The sequence below is a fragment of the Protopterus annectens genome, chromosome 5.part0 (genome assembly GCF_019279795.1).
Source record: "Protopterus annectens isolate FY-2018-M chromosome 5.part0, PAN1.0, whole genome shotgun sequence".
Taxonomy (NCBI): Eukaryota; Metazoa; Chordata; order Ceratodontiformes; family Protopteridae; genus Protopterus; species Protopterus annectens.
The window spans coordinates 1,250,512,390-1,250,533,895 of NC_056735.1; the positions used below are offsets into that span (position 1 = coordinate 1,250,512,390).

The following is a 21,506-nucleotide window of genomic DNA, read 5'->3' on the forward strand; positions in this document are numbered from 1 at the left end:
TTATACAAAAATTATTATAAAGTAACTTTCAACCCCTCAAATCCGAACAACCCTTATAATGAAAATTAGTTATCTCTCGAGTCTACGTCAGCCAGGCACGCAACACGCTAAGATCACATGTGAAACTACTCCAGTTTCCAACTCAGTTGAGAGGTTAACGCATTTAATGGACTCCAAAGGCGTAACTCCCTTATTCTTGACTGCGGCTCATTGCGCAAGCTAGGTATGTGGGCTGGTATATACACTTATACACGGTAATAGTAGTATTCACTCAGCACCTCTGCTGCCGCGGAACTTCGTATTATCCGCATGCGCAGTGGGAGCTGAGAGCGAGTTCCGTGGCTTAGTGTACTGTACTGTTATTTTTTTCCACATTCAGCATCTTTAAGAAAGTACATAAGTAAAGTAGAAAAAACACTTAAATACAACCAGGGGCAACAGCCCGGCAGCTAGTATCACGAGCCGCTTATGGAGGATATTAGGCCTTTCTGTCGAAATGCCGGAGAGCTTTGGTTTTCGTCTACTGGTGTACTAACAACCCATCAGCATTCAGACGGCTGAGCTGGAGCTTGCTTTTTTTCTTTTAGTTATGTTGACAACTTGTGCTTTCTGGCAGGTAGTGATTAATGATGCTAAACATTGTCTGTCGTTGACCAAACAAGGTTTTGGAGGATTTTCTTTTCATAGGCTATTTTGTAACTTTTTAAAATGGGGAACACTTTTTAACTTCCACGCTTTAACTTGCGGAGGTAGCAACTTTTTTGTTGTTTGCAATGAGCAAGTGCTATATTTAGATATTTCAGACTTTAAAATATTTTAAGCAATGGCAAATTCTCAGAATGGCAAAAACGCAGGAGGTCGTAAAGGTCGAATTTTGGGTTTCATTGATGCTATACAGGATGCAGTAGGACCACCAAAACAAGCAGCTGCAGACCGAAGGACTGTGGAAAAGACATGGAAACTCATGGACAAAGTGGTGAGTTGGTAGTTCTTTGTTTATTACATGATGATGTGTGTTATTTAAAAAATGCATGCATTGAGTTTTTCTTAAAAGTACCTGTAAGACGATGCTTTAATCCAAGGAAAAATAACATTAATTGCTGTGGTAACTTGTCTGAAACATGTATGTCTTCCATTATAGAGGCAGCTAATGTAATTAGCATTAGTAATGTTAAGAGGTTTGTGATGCCTTTCCTCTATAGGTTACTGTCATTGTTGAAGTTTTTATCCAGGCAAACTTCACAAGTATTTGAAGAATTTCAAGTTTATGTTATATGGCTCTGCTTAAACAGGTTATATGAATGGTGTCCTCCGTGGTTAAACGTTCAAAACTTCTGCAAATGTGTTGACACATTGTTAAGGTCTCATTTTATACAAAAGATAGTTGCTGAATGGTTATGCTTGATTACTGGGAAATATCGGCTGGGACAAAAGAACTGTTTGACCAGAGGCTCTGGGAGAACCTTCCTAGTACCAAAGAACAGTAACAGTGATGGACAGTAGTAATAGGCATGTACAAGAATAATTGAACAAAAATAAGAACAGTAAGGAATAGATTGAAATTGTATTAACAGCAATAATACAATAATAAGTAAAAATGTTATAATGATACTAATGAAGCTTCCCTAAAGCAGAATGCAAGTTAGATTTAAAAAAAAAAAAAAAAGGAATTCTTTGGTTGCCTTGCCAAAAAAATGTTAGGGTGTACATGAATGTGCAAGTGTCATTCTAATTGAAGAGTGCAGAAAGAGCTAGAGTGGAACTGACAAAATGCCAGGCAGGGAAGTGTCCTGGAAGGAGTTTAAATTAGGCAGCTGGAAGAATAATCGGGCATCATACAAGTATTTTATATGGGTTCATAGTTTCAGTTGTCTAGGTTATCACACAATGATTTCCAAGATGCTTGATGTACTGTAAACTAGTGATGGTGATGTGTATGGTTAATTATGCATGCACGTGATTGTTGATGTGACACCTCAAACCTTTGTGTAAACATAGGGGTTATGGGTGGATGGATTTATGCATAAACTTGTGTATATAGATATGTTTGTGTGGTGTGTGTGTATAGGTCCATCTATGTGTAAACATACTTGTACATAGGTTCATAGGTGGGTACTAGGCTGTCTGCCTGAAGGCATTTATAAGCCTAGCCAGAATGTGTTGGCTTTCGCTGTCCCCTTAGATTAGTTCCCATTGCCTCTGTCCAGCAGAGCCACTGAAGTGATCCCCGAGGTAAACTTTCTGTTTCCCATCCACTCGTCAAGGTTTAATTTGAAGAGTGTTAGCGAGGAGCTCTGCCTGTTGTAGATTGGGATCTTGTTCCAAAGCATGGGAAGTCTCTGGGACAGGAATTTATCCCTCCAGCATGTCCTATTTATTGTTGTGGTAAGGTTTAGATCCGTAGAGCGTGTGGCTCGAAGGAGTAAGGTTTTCTTTAGGTGGAGCATGTCCATCAATTCTGGGTTGGACATGGCCTTCTATGTCAGGCAGAGATCACCTTTGAGTAGGCGGTATGCAACCGAGTACAACTGGAGTTTCTTCAGTTGAGCTGTATTTTATCGCAAGATTTGTTGAAATGCAGGCAAAAAGTACAGTTGTGTACTCTTACCATAAATGTAGATGTTCGAGTATGTTCACTGGTCAGACGGCTGAAGTCGCTCCTGCCCCTGACGTCAGTGTGCCAGGGGTATAAAGACCTCAGCCGATGCCATTTTCTCCCCAGTTTTCTTGCCCCAGATGTCAGCAAAAATAAAAAAGCAAAAGCTTAATCAAAAAGAATAAGCAAACATAAACCAGAACATTCCCAAATATCACCAGCAAAAATACCTCAGAGAAAAAAGAAATGTCAAGGAGACACAAACGGCACTCAAAGAACAACAAAACAGGGGACAGGAGGGAGGGTAACCCAGACTGTAACAGTGAATATACTCGAACATCCTTAAAGATTTTATCATGGAAAACTGCTTTTCTTTTAGCCATTACCTCTGCCAGAAGAGTTTTGGAATTGCAAGCTCTCATGGCTGTGGAACCCTTTATTATTTTATATGACATAGAGGCCTTTAAGAGGCAAACGTCCAGTCTGGTGGACCCCAGCCATTAACAAACTTTACAATAAGAGGAGAAAGCTATTACATGATAGAACAAAATCCATAAAAGGGAAGTCACCCCTGATCATTATTAGTAAAAAAATACGAGCACTCATAAAATCAACTAAGGCCAATTTTGAGAGAAAAATTGCCATGGATTCAAAGGACAATCATAAGGCCTTTTTCAGCTATGTTAGGAACCTGGGTGGAAACTCCCAGATATGCTCAGAATTAGTCCAAAATGATACAAAAATCACTGAACCCACAGACATTGCCAACATACTGGCAGACAGGTTCAGTGCAAACTTCACCCCCCTCTCCCCCTAAAGGAGAGATAACTATCCCAGCGGAGTGTAGCCTCCCAGACATCTCAAATGCGCAGGTGAAAGCTGCTTTCTCTAAAGCTAAAAACACAGCATCAATGGGACCGAATGGTGTCCCTGGCTGTGTGCTACACGAGCTAAATGAGGAATTAAACCCGCACATAAGGCAGCTGTTTAATCTCAGCCTTACCACAGGATACGTGCCCAAGGAGTGGCGTACGGCAACTGTGGTCCCACTCCACAAAGGTGGTGCCTCTACGGACCCTGGTAATTACCGCCCCATAAGCTTAACAAGTCTAGTCTGCAAAGCTATGGAGAGGATCATAATGGAGCTCATAAACAAAGATATAGGGGACTTGCAGACATTGGACCCGACCCAGTTTGGCTTCGTCAAGGGAAGATCATGCCTTTTGAACTTGGTCGACTTCGAAACAGTCACCAATGCCATTGATGAGGAAAGGCAGTCCATACAGCCTACCTTGACCTTGCAAAGGCTTTTGACACAATACCCCACTCGGGTATTGTAGAAAAACTTACCAGCTTAAATGTAAACCCATATGTCACAAGATGGGTTGCAAACTGGCTTAAGGACAGAACCCATAGGGTTAGAGTTGCTGGCGCTATGTCAGACTCCAAGCCGGTCACAAGTGGTGTCCCACAGGGCTCGGTCCTTGGCCCCTATTGTTCGGCATCTACTTCTCAGAAGTACAGGCCAACATGGGAGGTCTTTGGCTGACAAAGTTTGCAGACGACTGCAAACTGGGCACCATAGTGGAAAGTGCATCGGACACGGATATCCTTCAGAAGGGACTCACGGAAACAGATAGCTGGTGCCAGAGCCATGGCCTGAAGTTAACGCCAAAAATGTATAGTCATACCCTTCGGGAAAAACAAGGTAACCCCAAGCTACCATATAGGTGGCAATCCACTAAGCACAGAAGAGGTTATCAGGGACCTGGGGACCCAGGTTGACAGTGGCCTTTCTTTTGACACTCACGTTGCTAAAGTGGTTAGAAAGACCTTCTACATTGCCCACCTGATCATGAAGGGATTCACATCCAGATCTAGTGAGGTCATTGTTCCCCTGTACTCTTCACCTTATCAGACCAATGATCGAGTACAATGCCCCATTCGGGATGTATCTCGCCCGACATCTGCAGCAATTGGAGAGACCCCAAAAGTTTCTCACCAAAAGGATAAAGGGACTCCAAAATCTGTCATATGCTGCCAGATTGAAGAAACTCCAGCTCTATTCAGTCGCATACCGTCTGCTCAGAGGTGACATGTGCCTGACATACAAGGCCATGTCCAACCCAGAATTAATGGACATGCTCCACCTCAAAAAATCCAAATCCACCAAAACCACTAGAGCAAGCGACTTAAACCTTAGCACGGATATAAATAGGACATGCTGGAGGGATAGATTTATCACTCAGAAACTCCCTATGCTGTGGAATAGAGTCCCGGTCCATGTGAGGCAGAGCACCTCGCTGGCTCTGTTCAAGAGAAATCTTGACCTGTGGATGGGAGATCGTAGGTTTACCCCAGGAATCATCTCTGTGTCACTGCTGGACAGAGGCACAGCAAACTAATGGGTACAGTATTTTTTCATATAAGGGGTGGCGTAAGCCACAAAAATTCGGGCTAGGCTTATAAATGCCTTGGGCAGATAGCCTGGTATAAACCTATGAACATCTACATTTATGGTAAGAGTACACAACTGTACTATGTTCTTCGTGGTTCACTGTTACAGTCATTACTGTAAGGTTGAATCCCAAAGCTAAGAAAGGGTGGATGGAGAAGGAACAGAAGGGGCGGCCACAAAACCCTGCAGGACTGCAGAGGCAAAGCCTGCCCTAGATTTAGAATAGAGAGGGAGATTGTAGTGCTTAGAAAAAGTATACACAGAACTCCAAGTTGCAGCTTCTAAGATCTCCTTGGTAGGAACTCCACTGAGAAAAGCTGCCGAAGTGGCAGTAGCTCTGGTAGAATGTGTTTTGACATTAACAAGAACAAGTTTACCATGATGAGAGTAACAGAACTTGATGCAGTGGGCAATCCACTTAGAAATAGTCTGCTTAGTGATTGCTCTCCCCTGTGAGGTAGAAGCATAAGCCACAAACAATTGGTCCGATTTCCTGAAAATCTTGGTCCTGTCCAGGTAAAAACGAAGCTGCCTGTGTATATCTAAAGAATGCAAAATACTTTCCTCTTCACTTTGAGGATTAGGATAAAAGGTAGGCAAATGAATAGTCTGATTCAAGGCTACTTTCAAAACCACCTTAGGCATAAAGGTGGGATTAGTCCTCAGGGACACCCTGTCCTGATGAAAAATAATAAAGGGTTCCACAGCCATGAGAGCTTGCAATTCCAAAACTCTTCTGGCAGAGGTAATGGCTAAAAGAAAAGCAGTTTTCCATGATAAAATCTTTAAATCTGTGGAAGCTGCAGGTTCAAAAGGAGACAAAGTTAACTTTTCCAAAACAAAGTTGAGATCCCAAGTGGGAACTGCTGCTCTTAAAGGAGGCCTTATATTCTTCGCCCCTCTCATATATTGCTTAAGTAACGGATGAGAAAAGATTGGGGGATCCGTATTGTAATGTGCAGAAATAGCAGAAGCATGAATTTTGATAGATGAAAAAGTTAGGCCCTTATGTAACATCCCTGTTAGGTATTGTAAAATCAGAGGAATGTGTGGAACTGCAGAATCAAAACCCTGGGCCTGAGTCCAGGAGCAAAATCTTTTCCATTTACCTGCATAGGATTTCCCGGTGCTGGGTCGTCTAGCTTCAAGAATTACGTCCAGTACCTGTTTGGTAAGGGTAGAACTGTTTAAAGACCCTGGATCCGCCAGGCTGCTAGATTCAGAGTTTTGACATGGCTGTGCAGAATCTGGCCGTCTCATTGAGACAGTAGATGTGGAAGTTGTGGCAACATCCAGGGTGGACCCTGAGCCAGGTTCATCAGGGTGGAATACCAAAATTGCCGAGGCCAGTTGGAAGCCAGTAAAATCATTTGCGGTCTATCCTGTTTGATTTTCAGAAGTACCCGAGGTAGAAGAGGAAAAGGAGGAAAAGCATATACTGAGAGGTGGTTCCAAATGAATGAAAGAGCATCCACTTTCCATGCTAGCTTGTGGTAGGTCCTCGTGCAGAACGTTTGAAGTTGATGGCTTTGGGGAGATGCAAAAAGATCTATGTCCGGGAACCCCCATGCCTCCGTTATCAGTCTGAATATCCGAACATCCAACATCCATTCATGTGGATCCGAAAGATTTCTGCTTAGACTGTCTGCCAGAGTTTTGTCCTTTCCTGGCAGGAATTGAGCTTGTAAGTCCACCTTGTTGGCTAGTGCTGTGCTCCACAGAGCCATGGCCAATCTGCACAGGGGGTAAGTGTGAGAGCCTCCCTGCTTGTTTATGTACCACATCACCGTAGTGTTGTCAGTCTTTATCAGTAATTGCCCCGGTAGAATAAGATCTTTGAAGGCTGTCAGGGCATTCTGTACAGCTAGCATCTCCTTCAAATTTATGTGCAGATGCTTTTGGTCCTCTGTCCAGGCACCCTGAAGACATTTCCCTTGCATGTAGGCTCCCCATGCATAATCCGAAGCATCCGTCATTATGACCTGATTGGCTGGAATGGGACAGAAAGGCCTCCCCTTGTTCTGGAGACAGGCCTCGGCCCACCAAAGAAACTCCTGCCGGAGACAAGGCAAAATTGCGATCACTGTTTCCAGACTGTGGCAATGCTGAGACCATACACTCTTGAGGTACCACTGTATCTTCCTCATATGCAGCCTTGCATATGGTATTAACAGAATGCCGGATGCCATGTAACCCAGAGCCTGCAGAATTGTTCTTGCCGACAGTTGACTCATTAAAGCCAGATTTTTGAAATAAGAAGCCAGTTGCACTTTTTTGTCTGGTGTCAAATAAGCCATCTGGGTTGTAGAGCTCAGAAGCACACCCAGGAAAGTAATTTGCTGCGTGGGCACCAGGTTTGATTTCTTTAGGTTCACCGTGAACCCTAGGCACAAGAGAAGATGCTGAACAAATGCTAGATGCTGAAGTAAAGTCTCCTTGTCATCCGCGTGAATGAGACAATCGTCCAGATAAGGGTATATTTGAATTCCCTTCTGTCTGCAAAACGCCATTACTGGTGCCAGGCACTTTGTAAAGACCCTGGGCACAGTAGATAAGCCAAAGGGCAGCACAGAGAACTGGTAATGCCTTGAGCCCACTGTGAATCTCCAGTACCTTCTGCACTCTTGCCGTATGGGAATATGCAGGTAAGCCTCCTTCAAGTCCAAAGTCACCATCCAAGCGTTCTTGCTTAGCATAGGCAGCAGCTGCTGCAGAGTGAGCATCTTGAATCTTGGAATTTCTAGGAAGGTGTTCAATACGGAAAGGTCCAGGATTGGTCTCCGTGCGTTTTCCTTTCTGGGAACCAGGAAAAGTCTTGAATAAAACCCTTGCCCCATTTCTGAATCTGGTACCAAACCTATGGTCCTCATATCCATGAGAGACCGAACTTGCCGTTGTGCCTCTGCCCATTGATGCTTTGGCAGATCTGGCCATCTGTTTGATTTTTGTCAAGGTATGGAAATGAAACCTGTAACCCCTTGAAACTATGTCCAGAACCCATTAGTCTTGGGTTATGCGGCTCCAATTGTGATGAAAAAGAGAGAGATTTTTCCTCCCAAAGGTGCATCCAGGAGGGGAGCCCCTGGAGCTAGTAAGGGAGAGTCATAATGACTGTTTCCTGTAAGGTTGTGACCTATCTTCCCCTCCCTTGGGAGAGGGGGCACTCTACTGCTTATTTCTGAAAGGGGGCTGTGCCTGACCCCTACCTCTGGAACACCTGTATCTGCCCCTCTTGAGGTCTGTCCGAGCACGGAAAGGACCAAGGTTTAGCAGGCCAATTCCTGCTAAATCTAGGGGGTTGTACCTGTAGAAAATCTTTAACCGTCTGCATAGATTTGGCTTTGTCTTCCATTTTCTTCAATACTTCCTCAGCTTTGGCCCCAAACAAAACATTGTGTTGCAAAGGGCCATCTAAAAGCTTTAGTTTAACCTGCTCAGGCAAACTTTGCTCCTTTAACCAAGCATGCCTTCTAATAACTGTGCCAGTTGCTGCAGCCCTGCAAGAAGCCTCCAAAGAATCAAAACCACATTGCAGGGTATGTTTACCCACCTGCTCAGTAGCATGCAATAAATCCTGTAATTCCTTATTGTCTGCACCACCAGAAACAGCAGACATCTTTTGCTTTAACACAGACAAAAGGTATTGCTGATATTTTAACATATGAAATTGACATTTCAAAGCTCTAATAGACAATGTAGCAGAAGTATAAACTTTTTTGCCCCATCTTTCCAAGGCTCTGGATTCTCGGTCAGAGGGAATAGGATTCTTAGCAGAGGCCACCTTAGGGCCCTGAGAAATAGTTTCTGGATCAGCTGAAGGATTCTTAAAAAGATATATTTGTGGGAAGCTGGAACCCTATAATACCTATCCGGTTTGACAGGAGCAGGAGGAAAAGAATCAGGAGAGAGAGATGCCTCTGTAAAAACATCATCCACAATGTCCAATACAGGGGGAATAGCCAGGGGTCTATGCTGTGGAAGCAGATGAAAATCCCTAAGCCTTTTCTTAGATTTAGAGTATTCCTGCCCTTCCCACTGAAAATGCTCTCTCATGTCATGCAAGGTTTCCCCAAAAGAAGAATCCTCAGGAGAGGCTGAAGAAAGGGATTCTTCAGCATCAGAATCCACATAAGGAGGGAATGAATAATCCTGCTCAGAAGAAGAAGCAGAAGAAATCAAAACTTGATCTGAGGAATCATAATCTGGCTCTAGCCTAGGTCTCTTGTCAGGAGGGGGATGAGAACCCCTGATCATAGTTAACAGGTCTTCAGCCATTGTAAGCATTTGTCTTTGAGGTCTAGGGCACTGAACAGAAGGTGCCTGTGCATGCTGCTTTGTCTTTGCCGGAGCCTTAGTCTTTGTCCTTGACTGCAAAACTGGAGTCATCTGTACATGAAGCTGTGTAGGCCTAAAAACTCCCTCAGAAGCCGGTGCCTGCACAGCGGCTCCGGACCCATCTGAGGGAGCAATATCCGAAGGTCCAATCCCTGAAAAGTCTGAAGGCCCCATCAGCTCCTCACAGGAGTCGGTACCAGCAACCGTTTCAAAAGTGGCGGACGACAGGGGCTGCGAAAGCGCCTCACTGACGACAGCCGAACCGGCAACTGGCTCTGGTTGAATAAAGTCGTCCACTTTGGACCTCGGAGGCCTGTCTTTATCCTTGCGCCTCTTATACACTGCAGTAGCCAGATAAGAATCCAACGACATATTGTAATTTAAATCTTTTTCCAAAATAATGGAAGGCAAAATTGTACCTACACCTAATAGTGCATTGATTAAACTTGGCACAAAACCTACAATTAGCTACGTCGTGGTCAGGACCTAAGCAACGAGTGAAAATCCTTATGAGGTATTTGCTTCCCACAAGAAGTACAGTTGTTAACTTTTTCTGACATCGGGCTGGAGCAAGAAAAAGGTTTCCCCAACGGGGTACTTAGCTCAAAAGAAGAAGTCTTCAATTCAAAATCCACCAAAAATAAACAGGAGTCAGCTGACCTGCACTTGTGATCTGCTTTGCAACGGGCACCGCACGGCAAGAAAGACTGGGGAAAATGGCGTCGGCTGAGGTCTTTATACCCCTGGCGCACTGACAGGGCAGGAGCAACTTCAGCCGACGTCAGACCCAACTTTGGGACTCTGGCTGATCGAGGGCTGCTGCCAGCAGGAAGAACCCTACAGTAATGACTGTAACAGTGAACCACGAAGAACATCAATCTCTGTGAACATAGAAACTTAAAATATATGAATCTTGCCTTGGTGTCCAAAAGCCAACATTGCAATGGTGGTGTACTCCATTTGATGTTCTGTGTTTATTCATTTGTGTGTGTGTGTGTGTGTGTGTGTGTGTGTGTGTGTGTGTGTGTGTGTGTGTGTGAAGAAAGATGGTGACTAATCTGTATAAAATATTTAGGGTTAGTTTGATTTTCTCTTTTTTTTTTTTTTTTTTTTTTTAACACCCCTAGGCCCCAACACTGCATGAACTTACTGAGGGGTCAGAGGGGGATGTGCAGTACCCCCCTTGTCCCTGCATGTTAGTCATCAATCCCGTCTTTGTTTTCATCAGTGGGGTGAAGATCAGTCTGAGGGTCCTACCAGGAGGGGCTGTCAAGAGGCCATCAGGGATGGTGTGATGCTTCCTGCTTAAGCTGTACCTTTCTGAGTGAACACTTGGCTAACAGAGCCAAAGGGGTACTTGCAGTGGGCTGTTCATGGTGGTAGTCCTTTAGTTCTACTAGGGATGTTGCCAGCAAGCAGCCCCTGCCGCCTCCCCTCCCCTCGAGAAGGGAAGAGGTTTCTCTGGTCTCAAGTAGACAAATCACACCTATCGTATGTGCTTCCTGAGTGTCTGCAGCCTTCTGCACTCCCTGAGAGCGGTGAGCAAGTCATGTCCCTTCATTTCATTCTGTCCCCAAGTGGCTTATCAAGTGCTGGGGCTGCTATTCAAACCCTCCATTCAAGAGTTACAGTAAGGGCTTCTTCCCAAATTTGCACCATGGAGCTGGGCTAGATATATACATTATTCTCAAAGGAGGTTGGTGGCCATGTCCTACTAGCAAGTGCATCCTGGAGTGTGGCTTACAAGATATATATCTGTCACTTTTATTTATTTAATTTTTAGTAGTAGGCTCCCCTGCATAATGTTAACTCCTCCAAACAAAGGCTTTCAAATAGGACTGATTCAGAGGTTGCCTTATAGACCAGATGCACAACCTATTTGTATATCAGTTTGCCTTTTAGTGTTATTCTAACTGTGTATTGTGCATTTTTAGGAAGGGCCAGTTTGAAAAAGCTCCAAACTAAAGACATGATAAACTGAGAGCTGTCAGTTTTATTTATTCTCCAATGGGTACATGTTGAAGCATTGTTCATTTGGGGGTGATCAAATTTAATCCTTTTAAAAATGGTCATAAGTGGTCAAGAGTAAGAGTTTATACGACACACAGGAAAAATCCTAGGCAAGTGATCGTCAGGGCCATAAGATGCCTAGCCATGTACACCACTAAGTAGACACACTCAAGTTCATGTCAAGTTTTCAAGCACTAAATAGTGTTTACTTCCAAATCTTGTAGTGCTATACTTGATAGTTTTGGTGAAAAAAAATTGTCTATCAATCCAGTCAGCAGTATTTTTCATATCTCGAAACTCATTTGCTGTCCTCTAGTTTGTTGGTCAGTTGATTATTTTATCCATTTTTTTATAATTCGGTGTTCACATCTTTTCTTTCATATTTCTAATGTCAGTAAAGAATCTTATTGATGTCATCCTTTGTGACCAAGCTGAGTTTATACTGTCATTAAATGAATTTGTTTTTATCGTTTGGGTAATTTTTGAAATGTATATAGTCATTTGTGTTTATATCAGACTTCTATTTTTCTGTATGCTTGGTTAACACTATGTAGAACTTGCTGAACAATATAATCAATATCCTGAAGAGACTTTTTCTTTCTTTAAAGTATGTCATTTTATTGCATCACTGGTTCCATTACTAGCAAGGATTGCTAATCTACTGTATTTATTAATTTAGAATTGAACTAAATGTAATGCTACTGAGAACTGTAGTCACTACAGAGGTTAATAACCGTGACCAGGAAGCAGAAAGATCCTAGGCTGGTGTGAGATTTAAGATGGTGTGTTCCTAGTTGGCTATCCTATTTGTTCCAAGTCTTATTGATCCAAGTCCAAACAAGTGCTCACCTTTCCACAGATGCTGTCCAGTTTGAGACCTATTTGACTGGAAGCAATCTAGAGCTATGCTACAGATTGGCAGAGTTTGTGATCTTAAGGATGAGATTCCAAATGTTTTTTGCTGTTCCTCCTCTGTTCTTCCTGTTTGTTTGCATGTTAAACCCCCTTGTGAACCAAAAAGGTCCTTCCTAAAAAGGCTTTGTACTCTGATCTTGCAGCTGTCTTTGCTCCTTTGGCAGGTGACCCAGCTGCAATTTCTCCAGCTGCCAACTCTAACCAGAGAATTTTGGAGGCTTCTGACCCTACAGCACTTTATAAAATTGGCAAGTGGTTAGAATTTCATGAATAAAGTTTTCTCCCTTTTTAATGGAATTGGCCAAGGGCAATTACCATAAACTTCCTCGCACAATGTGTTAAGAGTTGACTGGTGCACCCTAACTTGAAGCAGTTGCTACTAGCAGCCTGGATGCTTTGTGTCTTTGATACTTTTAAGGCATGAGGATGTGCAACATGTATTGTAGGAGGCAAGAAAACTGCAGCTAGAAAGTCTTATGTTTAACAGTGGAAGAAGTTTTCTAGGTAGTTCATAGGTGGGTACTAGGCATCACAAATTTCTGAAGAGTTCTGGTAACCTTGATAAGTGTAAGCAGGGGCTTGGGAGATGTTTACTGGCTGCCTGTGTCCGCTAGAGGTAAGGTGCCAAACCAGGGATGAATTTCCTGTTCCCCAAGTTAGACTTGAATCGGGTTAGGGAAAAACTCTACTTCACTTGGATGGGGAACCTGTTCGAGAGAAGGGTTGGTCTCTGGGATACATACCTGTCTTTTCAGCAGGTCCTGTTTATATCACAGGCAAGGTTTAAGTCTTTAAAACAGGTACTTCTGGTGTTGTTTGTTTTGCAGTTATGCAGGCATGAGGTCCATCTGTGTGAGGTGTGAGACATTTCCTTGTATGCCAGGCATGGATCTCTTCTTGTCAGCAGTCTATATTAGACAGAATGTAAGTATAGTGCTTCAAGGTGGTGTGTACAGGACATGTTTCTTAAGCCCTGTATTCTTATAGTGAGGAATCTCTGTGGACATTCCAGTTGCTAGATGTACCTGGTTAGGTACATACCAAAGGGGGCATTGTACTCTGATAGGATTGGTGAATGCTGACTACAGTGGAAAAGTGACCTTGAACCTAGATGCCTTCCTTTGTTTATATGTTGCACAATATAGAATACTTTCCTCACTACTGTAGATATGTGATGGTTTAAGGCTAGATTACTGTCTGTAAGTCTCTGACTGCTGGCTTGACTCTTAGGGATGTGTTGTCAATATGATAGTTACCAGGTGGATGACTTCCTGAAGGATACAATTGTGCATTTAGTTTTAGTCCAAGGTTCTGACAGTTGTGTCAGCCAGAGGCCCTTGATATTGGGATTTACTTCAGAGAAGTAGATGCCAAAAAGGAGTAGTCCTGGGGCCAATCCCTAAGGGATTCCACTTGTGACCGGCACTCTTTGTAGAAGTGGACTCTATTGCAACTTCCTGTGTCCTGTCTGTGAGCCAGCTGGCTATCTGCTAGGTGACCTAACGGTTTACAGCTAAACTCTGGAGCTTGTCAACAATGCCCGAGTGGTGTATTGTGTCAAGTGCCTTCTGTCCTTGTCCATTCCATTGGTGAGCTCATCAAAGAAGCCCCCCCCCCCCCCGAGTAGCCGTAAGCATGACCTGCCTTAGATGAAACAAAATTGGGTTGGGTCCAGTGTTTGGAGGTTTCCTATATTGTCATTGATCCTTTCCATGACTTTGTATATGAGACAAGTGAGACTTGTGGGCCTGTAGTTTCCAGGGTCTATAGCTGGACCACTTTTTATGCAGAGGAATGACTGTTCTTCATTCATGAGGTTTGAAGACAAAGGCTACAGTTAACTTGTGATTCCATAGGACCAAATAAGTCATCCATTTAGAAGGCAGCCTCTGATATTGTCTGGGCTCATTGATGCAGTGTTCTTGGCCTTGGAGTATTGAGGACATGTTCTCTAGTAATAGTAGGGAGAGTTATATTTGATGACATTTCCTGATGGGAGGTTGAGGGAGAGAGGGGTAAAGTTACATATTAATTTGTCTGCCAGTAGGTTTGCTCTATCTTCTGGCTCAGTATAGATGGCCCTATTAATGATGAGCTCTGCACACAATGTTATGTTGCCTTTGAAGTTGCAGACATAGTTAAAGAATGCCTTGTGGTGATCTTTGGCCTGGCAGGCCGCATTTATCCCAAATTTGGTTTTGGTAAACTTTTTTTTTTTATTTTTCCTCTTGAGTAGTTTAGTTTGAGTGCTTTTATCCTGCTGGGTGCTATACATCCTAATTTTTGCCAGAAATTTCTTCCTAATGTTATAGAATGTAGTGATGATGTGATTCAACCAGGGTGGCTTATTTTTTGTTAGTTCTGTACTTTTTTCCTGGTGGATACAGCTGTCTCTGTGCAGCTAATAACATGCTTGTATAGGTTTTCTGTGAACAGTTCCGCATAGGTAGTGGAGTTCTCAGGGTTTATAAGAGCTTGAAATTTTGCCAGGTTATCACCAAATAGAAAGAAGTAAGGCTTAGAGTTGTTTCTGAATATTCCAGGGTTGACTGGGCTTTCAGGTTTTATTTTTACTTCAAATGAGACCTTTTTGTGGTCTGACCTTTTCCACAGAGAACATTGCACTTTGGGGTGTGCAACACTGTCCCATATTGGTGAGGACCAGATCTAGTATGTTAGCACCCCTGGTCAGTATACTGACGATCTAGTCCTACAAAATCCAGGAATCTCTGTGCCTGCATGTTTGGTGTGGTATACGATTCCCGATTAATAGTGGTGGAATTAGTCTCCCATGGATAATGGTATTGGGTTAGATGGTGAGTGTTTGTTTCCAGTAAGCTTAAATGTTATGGGTTTCCTGGGTCATGCAGGGGGACCTATAGCTTGCAACAAAGTGGTATGGGATTTTGCCTATGATAGTTTGTCCTGTTTGACAAGCTTTGAGGTATATTTATTTCCAATGCAAATTGAGACGCCTCCACTTTTTTAGTCCCTGTTAGTGTAGTAGCTGATTTAAATGTGTGAGGGCATTATAGACTTCCACTGTTTTTGTGTGCTGTTTGACTTTAAACCACATCTCAATGACTGCACAGATGTCCGCATTCTCAAGTGAGGAGAGCGTGTAGAAAGTAGAGTTTCTTGTTTAGGTACTAGCATTGAGCAGTAACACCTTTTAGATTTTCTTGGTTTTTTGATTTGCTATGTCAGAAGTATTTTCAGTTTTGGCTTTGCCTAAAAAAGGCACCATGGGAGGACCGTATTTTTTAGTTGATGTTCAAAAGCCTAGAGGGGAGAGGTGCAGACCATCCCTGGGAAAGTGGTGTCGGCATGAAAGCAGATGCTGTACAGACCCCAAGATTGCACCCCCCCTTCCCCAGAATGACACCAGAAACCAAGTCAAAAGTCAGCCATCTTCTGTTTGTACTGTGACATCATCTTTGGAGAAAGTAAAATGTTAGGTTCTTACCAATCTGGGATGCACTTTTCAAAAGCTGTAAAATGTCTCTGCATATTTATCTGAGAGATATGACTTGGGTCCTTGACACCCACATGGGCTTTGATTGAGTCATACCTGTGGTCTGAGCGCCTCTGCAATGTGGTGGATCCTAGCCCTTGGAACAACTGACTTTCTAATTACGCAACCTGGCGAGAGGGACATCCAGTGCATCTTAGAATGGACTTTCCAATGACTAGAATGTTTTATTTTGTACTGTACATGATAGGTGTAGCTTGTGTAATATTGATAACATGATTGGTGTTAGGATTGCTTTTATTAGTGAGCTTTACCTTTAGTGACTGTGTAAATACATTTCATGCATAACTTAACTTATTAGTTTGAGAATTAGCTAGTTGTCAGTAAACATGAGGCAATTTCTACATTGCCTCAAGATGCACATGTCCTAAATACTGGTAATGGAGGTGGTGGGAAAGTTAATATCCATAGCATCTGGCCTTTTTTGTTGATTAGACTGTTACCATGAGAATATAAAGTAATATCGGGAGCATCTGGTTTGCAACAGTGAGGGGCAGTGCATATCGCTGCAAACTAATTGCACTCTAACTAGGTACTTGTGAAATTTCAAGGGTGCTTTTACAGGAAACATGTTAACTTGAGGTGCCTGTGTCCATTCAGGGCACTGTTGAATACTTGAGGGGAAACTACTGAAGTACACCCTGATGATTTTATGGATGAAGTATTTAGGGAGATGTTCTGAAGTTAGGTTGGTTTTCTTGCTGTATGGAATACAGTGAGATGGGCAATAAATGTAAATAGCTGAAGGGGAATGACTTCACAAAATAAGTTTGCGCTGACAATAGCCAATGAAAGAGAAGGAAGAAAATATGTGGTCAAATTGACATGGGTAGTTAGAGAGTTGTTTAAAAACAGAACAGCATCAGGGTGGGATAAAATTAAATTTCTGTGTGACTCGACACAGTTCTGGTCTTTTTCCTAGTTTAAATATGTAATTGAAAGCATAGTACAGTTAAATCACAGTGTAGAGAAAATATACACCGCAATATACAAAATAAAAGAAGGCAATGAAGCAATACAAATGACAAGAAAGCAAAAACTAACCTTTCCCCCCACAGCAGTCTGTGGCAGAGTTTGAGTTGTCTTTTTCCAGTAAAACCTTGGTGCCTAACCGATCTCAGAGGATCTGGCCTTGCCTGTAGTTTTGAAATATTGGTGTGAGCTAGTCAATGATGTCTCATGTTATGCATTTTGCTGCCATCTCATTTTGTCAGCCCATGGATCCCCCTCATGTCTCTCTTGTGGTCAAATGGTTTGAGAAGAGTGCTGCATTTGAGATCTGTCAAAAGCCAATTCACCCTCCTTGGGATCTCGACTTTGTTCTTGAAAATGCACATGTGGTCAGGGTGTCACTTCAGCAGTGATAGTCATCTAGAGCCAAGGGTCCCACAGCCCAGTGGCTATCCCTGCAGATTGTGTGTTTTAACATTTGTTTACCAGGAAAGTCTGACTGGGACAGAGCCTATTTTCAGTGGAGGCCCGGGGTGAAATACTCCAGAAGCAAGTCTTTGGAATGTGGGAGGAAAGAGGAGCATCCTGAGGAAACCCACACAAATGCAGGGAGGACATGCAGACTCAACGGCACTACAGCCAAAATTGAACTGGAGAACCTCTTGCTCTGAGGCGACAATGCTAACCATTGCACCTCCCTATTTAATTGTTTTTGTTTCTTCCAGTATGATCTATTCCAGGCAAGTTTAAGGCACGTTCCACCAGAGCTTTATTCTTTTCACTAGCACATCTGAAAGGAACGTACTCTTAACCATTCTAGAGGCAGCAACTTGGTCCCGTGTTCATACCTTCACTAAGAATGAGAAATTGGATTATTTCTCAAGTTCCAGAGCAAGGTTTGTGAGGACTCTTCTCGAGGGGCTCCTTGAACCTTATTCCCCTCCAAAGTAGGGTAAGCTTTGGGACTATACCTAATATGTCACTGAATCAGTGTGAATGATTAACATAGGTACTATTAGTAGCAGTAGTTTAAATTTCACACTGTCTCAGTGGCAGCACCAACTCTCCATTCCCTTTGTTTTGTTTTTGGTTGAGTTTAGTTATTTGTACTTATTTATGGATTTGAATTGGTTGGTTTTGGGCAATTCTTGCTTCTGGTCCTTGGTTCATTCTTCTTTGCCTTAAAAGCCTGAAGAACTGACTCTGTGGCAGGGGATATACTTTCCCTGATGGGGAGGGGATTAGCCAATTCCCTGTTGCAGAGAGTTTCTAAGATGGGATGCTGAGCTCTGGAAAACAGTTGGGTTTGTGCAAGTACAGAACCCATATGCCACTGAGGCAGTACCTACTGTTGCAGGTAAGTATGACTTGTGCAACTATACTTTTCTAAAAGTGGGTCAGTCTTGAGTAAATCTGAGAGAAGAGATTGGGATAGAGTTAGGTGGTATGTCCTGTGTTGAAGCAAGAAGTGTTTTGAGCTGCATTCTGAATTTGGTGCAAGTGTTCATTTCCTTTAGATCGACTGGGGAGATCGTGCCAAAGAGTAAGTGCTTGAGAGAGTACTGCATGTGCATTAAGTTTGATTCTAGGGTTAATGAGAGTTGGTGTGGCTTGTGATTAGTGTCTCAGATTGTATGAGACAATGTTGTGTTTTTTTTTTTTTTTTTTTCTGTCTGACAGCTATCGGCAAAGATTTTGTTTGCCCAGAAGAGAAGGGAGTTTATAAGTTCGTTTGGCAGTTTTGTATTGTCTGCAGTACAAATAAATTTGGCTTTTAAGTACTGTAACACTTTTATAAATGCACAGAAATAAAAAAATAGGACTTGAGTTTGCAAACTTTAATTTTTAAACTTTCATTAGCTCACCTTGCTCGTGCCCTTGGTGGCATTATCATTTGACGTCTTCACATAAGTAGTGTAGCAATTTAGCAGTATTAAACAAAGTAATGCCCAAGTTAAATGGAGGTATACTTTGACTAGAGCTGTAACAGAATGCCACATAGTAGCAACTCTGGCAAAATGGAAGAATATGGAGGAGTGCTACTTGGATTTTTAGTCTTGTAGTCTCTGACTAGGTATATTTATTTATTTACTTACTTATTTATTTCAGTTTGATTACTGGGGGAAGTCCACTGGGCCAAGAAGTGCCCATTTTCAGTGGAGGTCCGGGGAGAAAAGCTCCACAAGCAATACAATGAAACATGGTTACATAAAGTTAATGGTAAAATACAAGAGTAAAGATTCATGCAGTCCATTCATTCATGAAAAGCTCCACAAGCAATACAATGAAACATGGTTACATAAAGTTAATGGTATAATACAAGAGTAAGATTCATGCAGTCAGGAAATACATTTACATAAAATGTGCATAATGAGATAGCATAATAAAGCAATACAGTGCAGAGTAAAATAACAAAAATACATACATGTGCAAAAGTTTTTTTTTTTTTTTTTTTACAGACTGAAAAAAGTTGGGGTCAGGAGAAAGTTAGGAAATCTTGGAGGTAGAGAGGGCCAGGAAAATGGAGAGCTCAGGGAAAGAGATCCCTGGAAATTATAAGTGGCTATTTTTCTTTTGAGCTTTATTTTAATCATTGTTTTTAGTTAGGTTAGCGTGTGAAATTGCTAGCTTGTATGCTAGCATATTTTTAGCTGTAACTGTCCTTTTGCAATATTGGTTGATAGATTTGTTGCATGGATAGTGGATTGGTATCTTTGAGCTCAGTAATGAAAGGAATACTTGTATGCAAACATTAGGAACTTGAGATATCAAACTTAAAAAAAAATGCTTGCCTTCACCAAAAAAACTTTGCTAGTGTCTTTCTGAAGCTGTTATTATAAATGATGACTTTTAGTGCTCATGCCTACATCTAAGACGCATGTTGCGTTAACAGGGATCATTTTGGCTTGATCTGTATGCAGGCTAGTCTTTAGCATGAACTTTTAAACTGCTGATTTGATAATGCCACATGGGTCCTGAGTAACACCACCACTCTGATACTGTGCACAGTTGCTTTGTCTTCTACGTTCCATAGAAAATATAAAGATCTGAATTTCAGAAAAAAAAAAACATACATGCACGTGTGTGTGTGTATATATATATATATATATATATATATATATATATATATATATATGTATGTGTGTGTGTGTATATATATATATATATATATATGTATATATATATATATATATATATATATATATATATATATAATGTATGTGTGTAAAAAATATTTCCACGGGAAATCCTTTTACAGAAAATCCAGGAATCTCTGTGCCTGCATGTTTGGTGGTATACGATTCCATTAATAGTGGTGGAATTAGTCTCCCATGGATAATGGTATTGGGTTAGATGGTGAGTGTTTGTTTCAGTAAGCTTAAAATGTTATGGGTTTCCTGGTCATGCAGGAGGACCTCTTATAGCTTGTAAACAAAGTGGTATGGGATTTGCCTGCGATAGTTTGTCCTGTTTGACAAGCTTTGAGGTATATTTATTTCAATGCAAAATTGAGACGCCCACTTTTTTAGTCCCTGCTAGTGTAGTAGCTGATTTAAATGTGTGAGGGCATTATAGACTTCCACTGTTTTTGTGTGTTGTTTGACTTTAAACCACATCTGAATGACTGCACAGATGTCCGCATTCTCAAGTGAGGAGAGCGTGTAGAAAGTAGAGTTTCTTGTTTAGGTACTAGCATTGAGCAGTAACACCTTTTAGATTTTCTTGGTTTTTTGATTTGCTATGTCAGAAGTATTTTCAGTTTTGGCTTTGCTTAAAAAAAAGGCACCTGGAGGACCGTGATTTTTAGTTGATGTTCAAAAGCCTAGAGGGGAGAGGTGCAGACCATCCCTGGGAAAGTGGTGTCGGCATGAAAGCAGATGCTGTACAGACCCCAAGATTGCACCCCCCCTTCCCCAGAATGACACCAGAAACCAAGTCAAAAGTCAGCCATCTTCTGTTTGTACTGTGACATCATCTTTGGAGAAAGTAAATGTTAGGTTCTTACCAGTCTGGGATGCACTTTTCAAAAGCTGTAAAATGTCTCTGCATATTTATCTGAGAGATATGACTTGTCCTTGACACCCACATGGGCTTTGATTGAGTCATACCTGTGGTCTGAGCGCCTGTAATGGTGATCCAGCCTTGAACAACTGACTTCTAATTACGCAACCCGGCAGAGGGACATCCAGTGCCTTAGAATGGACTTTCCAATGACTAGAATGTTTTATTTTGTACTGTACATGATAGGTGTAGCTTGTGTAATATTGATAACATGATTGGTGTTAGGATTGCTTTTATTAGTGAGCTTTACCTTTAGTGACTGTGTAAATACATTTCATGCATAACTTAACTTATTAGTTTGAGAATTAGCTAGTTGTCAGTAAACATGAGGCAATTTCTACATTGCCTCAAGATGCACATGTCCTAAATACTGGTAATGGAGGTGGTGGGAAAGTTAATATCCATAGCATCTGGCCTTTTTTGTTGATTAGACTGTTACCATGAGAATATAAAGTAATATCGGGAGCATCTGGTTTGCAACAGTGAGGGGCAGTGCATATCGCTGCAAACTAATTGCACTCTAACTAGGTACTTGTGAAATTTCAAGGGTGCTTTTACAGGAAACATGTTAACAAAAATACATACATGTGCAAAAGTTTTTTTTTTTTTTTTTTTTACAGACTGAAAAAAGTTGGAGTCAGGAGAAA

The 21,506-nt window shown here is 41.9% G+C and overlaps 1 protein-coding gene across 1 annotated transcript in view; it reads left to right on the plus strand.

Moving 5' to 3' along the window:
• Window positions 1–260: 260 nt before the first annotated feature.
• The window catches only part of CBLB (Cbl proto-oncogene B), a 1,559,167-nt gene continuing 1,537,921 nt past the window's right edge, over window positions 261–21,506 (plus strand). Inside the window, exon 1 of the mRNA XM_044071985.1 lies at window positions 261–976. Coding sequence (XP_043927920.1) covers window positions 824–976 — 153 coding nt within the window. The 5' untranslated portion in view covers window positions 261–823. The remainder of the gene's footprint in view (window positions 977–21,506) is intronic.